We start from the raw sequence: 10,314 nt of genomic DNA, 5'->3' as shown, positions 1-10,314 counted from the left end.
GTATTTGGGGAGAGGTGCTATTGGGCTTTTGCAGGTTTTACTCAGAAGTTATCTCCCTTTGACAATAATTTCAACTATTCACTGCATACATCTTTTTCACATTTACATATGGCTCCATTATTTTTATGCATTGTTTTTAATTGTGATGCAGTAAAAAAAACTCACTATATATTAAATTATACTTTTGTTATTGTGCTGAAGTTGTGCAATTGAAGATGATACAGAGGAAAGTGGAACTATAAAGGGGGAGGGGTGAAAAATTACTCGTTTGTTTTACATCCTTATGAAAAGTTTTAACTTGCATTGAGATGTCACCAGCAGTAGGTAAAGTGATTATTTTCATTTTGGCATTCTGTGGCAGGGAGAGTTCTTTATTGTACTAACACCTGCTATAACATGAAATCTTGGATTTTGGGGTCTCTAAAGACCTGCAACTTCTAAATAAAAAGCTTTTGGCAAAGGAGCTGTCACTGCCTTTTTACGACAGCCAAAGTAAGACCAGACCTTCTCCATCACTAACTGAACACTTGAACCACTGAGCCACCATGGCTGGTGATGTCGTAATCGTTTTTAGTTCCTCTATTGTGGATTAAGGCAGGTGACTATGGCTGACGCATTAGGATTTTACAGAGACATGTAGTATATTGCATGATATTAAGTTTTATATTAACACACATTTGCATGTTTTATTATTACTTATCAAGATTGTATTAAATCATATCCCTGGTGTAGATCCTTACAAGTAACCCTTTAATTACTAATCAACAATTTTAGCTTTTTGTATTATTTTTTCTAGAAGAAGTGGACTTGGTGTATCTGTAATGTTGTAGTTTTGAATGAATGACTTGGGTTCATAAACATGGTAGTGAATGACGTCTTTGTTTTCATTCAAAGGTTTATTTGGAAAATAATTTATCAACACCTGTTTGACATACAAATTTTAACAGAAAAAGGTGAAATGAATTTTAAAACCCCCCATTTATTCTGCTATGGCTAGATACTAGAGAATTTACTGCACATACTCCATAGATAACTGCTTTCAGTGTTTTGAACCTGTTTTGAGGGGTTTTTTTTCCACGCAACAAATCACACTGACTATTCTAGATGTAGTGGATTTTAGAAATTCTTCCCAGTAGATTCCAGAGAGATAAATAGCGCTGAACGTTTGGCGTGGATTAAAAAGAAGGAGGGACTTTCAGAATCAAAATTGACCCCAACTTTTCATAAAAGATAAACATTACATCTTCGCCTATTTGCTACTTATTATCATTTTTTCAAGACACGTATTGTCAAATCTGAACGTAGATGTTTTATTTGGTATAAATTGGCATCATAATGTACTTAAAGTGAGGTGGTGGTGAAAGAAAAATCAGAAAAACTTGTATTTTTAAATTTGAAAATATATTGTGTTTTTTGTATGAATAACTCTGAAGTTGATTCATGACACACCTTCATATTACCAAACTGATATCTTGTCATAATGTTGAGTACCTTGATATCATTTTGATATCATGCTGTAATGTTGAGTACCTTGATATCATTTTGATATCGTGCTGTAATGTTGAGTATCTTGATATCATTTTGATATCGTGCTGTAATGTTGAGTATCTTGATATCATTTTGATATCATGCTGTAATGTTGAGTACGGTGATGTCATTTTGATATCATGCTGTAATGTTGAGTACGGTGATGTCATTTTGATATCATGCTGTAATGTTGAGTACCTTGATGTCATTTTGATATCATGCTGTAATGTTGAGTACCTTGATGTCATTTTGATATCATGCTGTAATGTTGAGTATCTTGATATCATTTTGATATCATGCTGTAATGTTGAGTACCTTGATGTCATTTTGATATCATGCTGTAATGTTGAGTACCTTGATGTCATTTTGATATCATGCTGTAATGTTGAGTACCTTGATGTCATTTTGATATCATGCTGTAATGTTGAGGTATCTTGATATCAGTTTGGTTCTCATTTCAGTTTTGGTGCAAATTTCATTCTTTCTTTTCTTAAATCAAATTATGCCAATTATGATGAATACCCCCAATATCAGTGACCCTGAGAAGTCGTTAACTGTGAGGTGAAATGTTAAATATCTGCTGATCTCTGAGGAACTCTAACACCTAATATTACTAGATATCTTCAGCTCACTAGAGGAACTCTTACACCGAATATTACTAGATTGGTGTACATGTATTTCTTGAGAATTCTGAACATGATCCCTAGACTACTAGAGCCTCAGACTTCTTTGTTTCAGTGTCTGGATGAAATAAAAGAGTCCACTAATAAGGTGATGTCTTTAGAACAAGTAGATGACCTTGCGCTACTTTTGAAAATAGACTGCAGGAAAAAGGATGAATACTTAAGAAAGTCCATCTATCTAAAACTCTGAACACTAGTAAAGTGTAAAACACGTTTTATTCTAAGGTTGATGAATTTCTAGATGAGGGTAAGTGACAAGCTGTAAAGTTGTAGCTACGTGTGGTAGTCAAGGAGAACCAATTATCTCGCAGTGTAACACCAATCAGTCATGACTCGTGAATCATGTGACTAGAAGTTGACTACATCTATGACAATGTGACAAACGAGACGCATGGTACTTTATTTCACTTAAGCAAATTGTATCAAAGTTAAACACATTTATAATGTTTAGTTGAAGAAAATTTATAACAAAAACTGAAGACAAGATTTTATTGTCCCAGAATCTTGAAGACAGATTTCAAGTTTTTCTCAAAATGTTGAAAATAGAACTTCATCTGTTACAGACCAGGCAATTTGTCCTTGTGTGCTCATCAATATTCAAAGTAAATATAATTACGAAGGAACTGAATTAATCGTCATGTTGATGTAGTCTCTCAGCTAGAACTCAATGATTTTAAATGTGCTCACATGATTTGCCATCTTGACAAATACATTATCATTAACTGGAAATATTAACACACATGTCTGATGTAGGCAAGAGAAACTGAAGAAATGCACACCTCGTTCATTTTAATGCCTTCCAACTGAAAACATGTACTTGGGGAGATGTGTGGTTTGGTCTATTGCTTTGTGTTGCTGTTTTAGGGTACGGTAATAAATTTGAAAATCAGAAAGTCAAGGTCAAAGCTACATGTCAAGGTCAGAATTATACTTCAAGGTCGGAGGCTTTGCTTCAATAGAATTTGTTTACTGTCAAAGGCATGATAATCTTTCACACACATTGTGTTGATTTTTTAATTGCCGTAAAAACATCTTGTGGATGCATTTATCAGGAGTTTCATGCAAGTTAAAGCCATGTCGATGATATTGTGCTTGAGATTAGGTTATGCGTTTGTATTTTATACAGTGTATCATTTCATCAGACTTTGTATACACTCTGTGTTTGTGTAAGGAATGGACCAAAATATCAGAAAATTACACACAAAGCACATTTGTGTTGATACCTAATCACTGTGATTGATAAATATGTTTTGTTGTACATGCACATTTCTTGTTTGATCAGGTGAAATGAAGAAAAAAAGTTTACTTCACCGATTACTAAATATTGAATTTGTTTTCTTTTTATGGAAGCAGTATGAATAGAATTTATTTTATATTTATAAAGGACGAGGATTTTGAAACGGCCCTGAAAGAGCATGGTCTCTACTAACGACAGGAAAACGGTAGAAGTTTACCTCACTTTTTCCTGCAGTCTTTGCATGATAGTGCTGTGCGTCATCCTGTTCTATAGTGCAGTACCGTGTGCTGTCGTGTTCAGACAAACTGTCTGTGAACAGTGTGTGTGTTCACTGCATTGGTCATGTCGTGCTCTGTGTAAAAGTCACACAAAAACCGAGAAACAAGTGTTCAACCAGTGCTAGAGAGCACGAACTGAGCCTGGTCACTGTAAGGTTTCCGTTGTTGTGTCGTAACACTAAAGTAATTCTATGCTCTCTGACAGAATGTCAGCATGTATCCTTCTTGCAATATCTTTTGGCATCGATCCCAAAATCAATTTGCCAGATTTCATTCATCCATTGAATATATATTTATTTTAAAAATCAGGCTTTTATCATCTGGAAAGTTTTCTAACGAGTCCTAGCTGTCTTGTCTTTAAGTCTGTACTTGATATGCTCTTTATTTCCCGTACTAACCCACATGCTTGATCTATTTTCTTTTATTTGTATATTGTCAATGTGTCTGTCGTGTCTCGAACTTCATTACAGTAAAACACGGGTTATAGTGAAGTGCCAGGAACAACCTGCTTTATACTGGACATAATTCGTTAAATTCATGCAGTCATTGATTCATTATTTTCATCTATGTGGGGAATAAAAATCACTTGGCTCTAACCAGTGATTCACTGTAAGTGTCTTCATTATAACCATGTCGTACTGTACTGCAAGTAATCAACATGTTATCTTTCTTCTGATACAATGTCTAGAAAAAGTCTTCTGACATTACCCCCATGTGCAAAACTTAAAACGATTTTTTATGTTCCCCAGATCTTGGGCATATCGTTTTTGGTCTACCTTTTTGCAACTTTAAACTTGGTCTGAACTTTGATCTATACCGTAGACAGAGTAGTGACTCTGATCTCGATGAGGGTGAAGGTTAAAGGTGAATATATAAAGGTCAGGTTGCCAGACTTAACCATGGTTTGGAGGTTATGTCTCATTAACAATATTATTACATGACTAAGTGAACAGAAAGTGAAAATAAATGAATAGAGGGATTAAGACAGAAAAACGATAAATTGTCAGAAATAATATGCTATAATCTAAGGACTGATGCTTTTGTTGTAGATCTTAACTTGGCATCAGTATACTCGATGAGACGAGTAACTCGAGATTAACACGATATGTGTATAGACAAACTCGGCATCAGTGTACTCGATGAGACGAGTAACTTGAGATTAACACGATATGTGTATAGACAAACTCGGCATCAGTGTACTCACTGAGACGAGTAACTCGAGATTAACACGCTATGTGTATAGACAAACTCAGCGTCAGTATACTCGATGAGACGAGTAACTCGAGATTAACACGATATGTGTATAGACAAACTCGGCATCAGTAAACTCAATGAGACAAGTAACTCGAGATTAACACGCTATGTGTATAGACAAACTCGGCATCAGTGTACTCAATGCATAGGCAAGTTTTGAAATCATGCTCTTTCAAATGACAATTAGATTTTCAAAAAATTTGATAAGAATATTGGCAAATGAAATGTTAACTTTTTTTTTTTTGGAAACACCCTGTACATACTTTTCACAGCTTTATTTTTAGTACAGTTTAAATTTTGCTATTTTAACTGAAGACCCAGACTGTGAAATTAAAACTACTGTGAATATAACATAGTCGTAACATTTACATTGATGGACATAAAATGGTGTATATAAAATGTGTAAACTGTAAAATTAACTAGGAATTTAATGTGCTATATGATAGCTGCTTATCACATCAAGATAATACTTATTTGTGTATTACATAGCCACATATCGTGTTGTATAATGGATCATTATATTTTAATAGTACAATATATCTGCCCCAATAACATAGTTATCCATGCATACCCTTGAGTTAAGAATACCAGGTATATTACAATGGTAACAGATTTACGATCGAGCTATTAGAAAAAAGTAAACGCGATACACGTCCTAACTGAGTATTAACACATAAATAGTGTAGTCGTGATATGAATTTGTTACATTAATTTTACACTTGTTAATTCATTCACAGATTGAAATTAACATACTTCATCATATCCTAAGTGTTTCTCAGTACTGAAGCAAGCCGTGATTACATCCTGGTATTTCTAATTACATCCTGGTATCCCTAGTTTGTGATGTGGAACACATGTCAGTATTCAATATACAATGTAGATAATTTATCATATGATATTTTATCATATGCCATCATGTAATGTGATGACAATATTATTTATTATATGATTGAATAATTCGTAGCTCTCTAATTGGCTGAGATCCAACAATGTAGAAATCATACTACATTATGTTTACCTGCACGTGACCTTCCAGGTGAATATAAGGAATTATTTTTTCCACATAGGACCAAAAATAGGTCGGGAACTTCCAATTTGACACGATTGATTATACTTATTTTTGCTGTCCAATGAAATTCCGCGTTCTCACTGGGTTTGACTAAGATTTCAGTAGACATATTAAACACTAGAAAAATGGCGAGGTTTGTTTTTTAATCATTTAATGAAACAATTATTGCTGTTTTTGAGGTCAATACGATGATTTAGCCACCTTCGAAGTACAATATTCACCGAGCCCTTCGAGGTCGGTGAATATTGTACTCCTCAGGTGTCTAAATCATCGTATTGACCTCAAAAACAGCAATAATTGTATAAAATCTTATGTATGTCTTAATTTTGCCAATGTTACGAAATAATGTTATTATAGTATTGTAAATTTTAGTCCGCCCTTTGCCATTATAATGTGATCTGGGATTATAAATCTGATGTCCGTTGTCTGCCTTTTGCCAACATAACATAATGTGATTACAGTATGATAAATCTGATATCCGCCTTTTGCCATCATAATGTAATGTTATTATAGATCTGATGTCTGTTGTCTGCCTTTTGCCAACATAACATAATGTGATTACAGTATGATAAATCTGATATCCGCCTTTTCCCATCATAATGTAATGTTATTATAGATCTGATGTCCGCCTTTTGCCATCATAACATAATGTGATTACAGTATGATAAATCTGATGTCTGCCTTTTGTCCTCAGGAAGAGACTCCTCAGGGATTCTTTGAGGACCATGGTCTCGGTTGATTGGGCAGCTGCATGAGCATGACATGGTAGACAGTGGAGATGGAGATATTAACGGTCACGGACAATTTACTAACAAATCACCTGCTTGTGGTTTACCTGTATTTATCATTATGAACCTTACCTTTACCTGTGTCTGAACATCAGCGTTGCTAGCTTTATATGTTACAGTGGATTTATAATAGAACTGGATTTATAAACTTGAATTATATTTGATGCGTCAAACTGGAGTCATAGATCTAGATGATAACGTTTATTGAGATTTATAACGAAATTGCTGGGTTAGTACCATAAAATAGAATGTGAATATTAAATGTCATAATCATGGGTAAAAATTGAAGTGCTAGTTTAATTGTTTTTGTTTTTTTCATGGAGTGATAAACTATGTACTGAGTATACTGTTTGTGTGCTTATTTTAGTGAATTTCAGATTTAGCACAATAGGAGCGCTATTTGACGTTATCATGATTTAGTATTCCTGTCACGGAGGATAACGAATTAATGGAGAATTTCACATTTAGCATGTTTATATCAAATGTAAATCGGCACTCCTTCTCTAGCACCAACTGCACTGAAAACATGAAATGCACTGACAACATGAAATGCACTGACAACATGAATTCTCTTGAAATAAGTACACAGACAGTGCACTGAAATTCGAGATTTTGATGTAAAATATTGATGTATAATTATACTATAGGAGAAATAATTGTTGTTTCTTGTAATTGTTTTTTTATTCAGAGAGTGGTGAGAATTGTTTGGGTAAAGCTTGATGTATTGAACTTAGTACATCTAGTGTATACAAGTACTGTAAATTTCGAATGCCTGTATACGTGTTCTGATTGTGTTATTTATAGTTTGACACGTTTATAATTATCACTAAAATATGGAATTTATTTACACGATGAAACATTGATAGCAGTATTTGATGACTGCTAGCTTTTAAATTGACCTGCAGTATTGTGCAAAATGTACCATTACGCTTCATTTCACTACAATAAATATACCAACATTTTGTCGTTAAAAGCAGTGAAAAAATTTAGTATGAAGTACTAATACTGGTGTATTTGGGTCATCTACAGAGGAAGATTGAGAAAGGAATCACAAAGCTTGTGTCAAACGTAATGTCAAAATAGCATATTGTCCTAGTGTGTGTCGTTACTGTGAATTTTATTTTCACAGAAAATTTGGTAATTAATTTGATGATTGATGGTGTACTTGCATTAGATAGGCATTTAATGAGAATAAATTGTGAGAATAAGGATTGGTGTTCACTATTCACTACACACGGCACCTACCAAATTAATCTGTGGATATTCATGGCTTTGTGACACAACTTCACATCAAATTTAGCTGCTGAATCTCTATGGATGAAAGAACTTTACCAGGTCGACTCACGTGACTGTCACAGGTCGGTCAGCCTAAAGAATCGTTGCTAAGAATGGGTCATGGTTTTTCTTTATTATCTACAACTATAGTGTAAATTTCTTGACAAATTCTAACTTACAGCAGATATAACATGCAGGGAGAAGTTTTAGTTTACTGAGTCTCTGAATGCCATATTTAAGTCTGCATTAGTCACAATAGGTGGATACAGGTGCTGGTAAGTGTTCACGAGTTTTGGGGAAGTGCAAAAAGTGAAAGAAAAGAAATGGAGTTACGAGAAATGGTGAGTCTATAGCTAGTGCTGTGCGTGACCCAAGCCTGACGGAGAATAAAATCAGACAGACCATGTCCCAAGTCTGGCGGAGAGTAAAACCAGATGGACCATGTCCTGAGGTCGTCATTCGTTCTCGCCCTTGTACTGCATTTTCTATAAATACTACCTTTTGTTGGAGTTAGTTTTTGTCAAAGTGTGATTTTATGATTTATGCATGCCAGAAGTTTGATTTCTACAGTCTAAAATGTGGTTTCCATACAGCATATTTATGTAAAATAGGACAAGTTTCAGTTTTATAATTTTGTTTTTGCAGGAGTCGGAGGAACCTAAGAGTTTACTGGAGGAGATGGGATTTGTGTCTGGTACCTAGGGGCGCATGCAGACTCCTGACTAACCAGTGATGATGTAAACATTGTGATTCTATTGTACGGAGGATGTGAAGCCATATCATTTACACTCAGATTGTGACTCGGACAAACATTACCTTTTGTAATTTTTATCATCAGTACTTTCAGTACTTTGATTAAATATTGCACGTGCTTGATTATAAGAAATGTTTAGTTTGGGTTATTGTTGTAAAACATTTTGATAACACCATTACTGTACGATTATTAAGTTTTGTACATGTATTAATGATATTGACCAATGTATTTATGCAATTGTTACTGGTTGAATTTATATACAAATTTTAAACTTGAATAATAAATTGTTTAATTCATTGGGACTATTATATAGTGTTGGAAAGAGAAGTCAGGTGGAAATGTATAATATGCAATTCCTGAGTAACCCAATGGTTGTTTCGGACAAGGGGGATATAAATTATAAATTGCAGGACTCCTTGGGCTGGTAAAAAATTTACCAATTTTCAAAAATCTTTTCTACAACCGCACGTGCAAGAAAATTAAACTATATAGGCATTAATTAAGTGATGTAGAGCAGGAAGGCCTGTACCAAACTTGTAAATATCATGATCCTTGGGTAGGGGTTCTGACCCCAAGGTGGGGCCAAATTTGGTATATAAGTGTTTATGTGTAAAAGAAACAACACCTTCTTTAGTGCTATTAGTACTAAATTCAAACTAAATGGGTATTTTGAAAGAGCAGGTAGTCCTTTACAAAACTTGTAAATTTGATGAACCCAGGGGTAGGGGTTTTGTTATCAGGGTGGAGTCAAACTAGTCAGTTATTTGATGTGTGAGCAATATAATTTTTTAACTTCTTGATAATTAACCATTCCAATTCTTTTCAAATTTGGTATGTTCAAGCATCTTTGGGACAATGGGGACATTCCTGCAAGCCCCGGGCAAAAATTGGCCAATTTTCAAAAATCTCTATGCTTGCATTAGCATAGTGATGGCATGAAGGCCATCTCCTGAAAATGTAACTTTCAGGATCCCAAGGGTAGAGGTTTTGACTTCAGGGTGGGGCCAGACTTCGTATATATATAAGTGTATATGTGAAAAACATAATTCAAATGATATCTGCTTTAATGCTATTGATATATTAAATTGAAACTAAATTAGTAGGTGAGTCCTTTACCAAATTGTAAGTTTCATTATCCTAGTGGGTAAGGGTTTGGTTTTGGGTTCAAGGTGGTGCCAAAGTTATTATATTGATTTGAAGGACTTCTTTAAGGTTGCTGATACAAAGTATAAAATCTAAATGCTTACAGTGTATTTAGGAATAGCAGAAAAGAATATTTTTTAATATAAATGGTGAATTTCGCAACCCTGTCCAAATTGGTCATGTCGTTTAATGTTAATACATAGGACCTGTATGTTATATTATGTAAAGCCTTTCATCAGTGTAAACACTTTTGAGGACATTGAAGGTTTAAGAACAAATCTTGTTTTATACTGTTGCAGAATATTA

At 34.3% G+C, this 10,314-nt stretch overlaps 1 protein-coding gene and 1 long non-coding RNA gene across 5 annotated transcripts in view; one reads left to right on the top strand and one right to left on the bottom strand.

The window, feature by feature from the left end:
* LOC125657743 (AP-1 complex subunit sigma-2) overlaps positions 1-9,162 on the top strand; it is a 13,894-nt gene extending 4,732 nt beyond the window's left edge. Inside the window, exons 5-6 of one of the 4 annotated variants that reach the window (XM_048888497.2) lie at positions 3,595-3,652; positions 6,743-6,759. In XM_048888497.2, the coding sequence (XP_048744454.1) occupies positions 3,595-3,639 (45 nt within the window). In that variant the 3' untranslated portion in view covers positions 3,640-3,652; positions 6,743-6,759. Of the gene's footprint in view, positions 1-3,594 lie in introns of all 4 variants that reach the window. The other 3 variants (XM_048888495.2, XM_048888496.2, XM_056150414.1) reach the window with 3 other exon arrangements.
* Positions 1,461-2,283, bottom strand: LOC130050394 (uncharacterized). The gene is made up of 2 exons (XR_008798835.1): positions 2,177-2,283; positions 1,461-2,131 (listed from the first exon to the last, which is right to left on the bottom strand). It is a non-coding gene; the product is annotated as an uncharacterized LOC130050394 (long non-coding RNA).
* Positions 9,163-10,314: the final 1,152 nt, after the last annotated feature.

The sequence above is a fragment of the Ostrea edulis genome, chromosome 9 (genome assembly GCF_947568905.1).
Source record: "Ostrea edulis chromosome 9, xbOstEdul1.1, whole genome shotgun sequence".
In the NCBI taxonomy this organism is placed as follows: Eukaryota; Metazoa; Mollusca; class Bivalvia; order Ostreida; family Ostreidae; genus Ostrea; species Ostrea edulis.
This window is presented reverse-complemented; position numbering and strand designations above follow the sequence as displayed.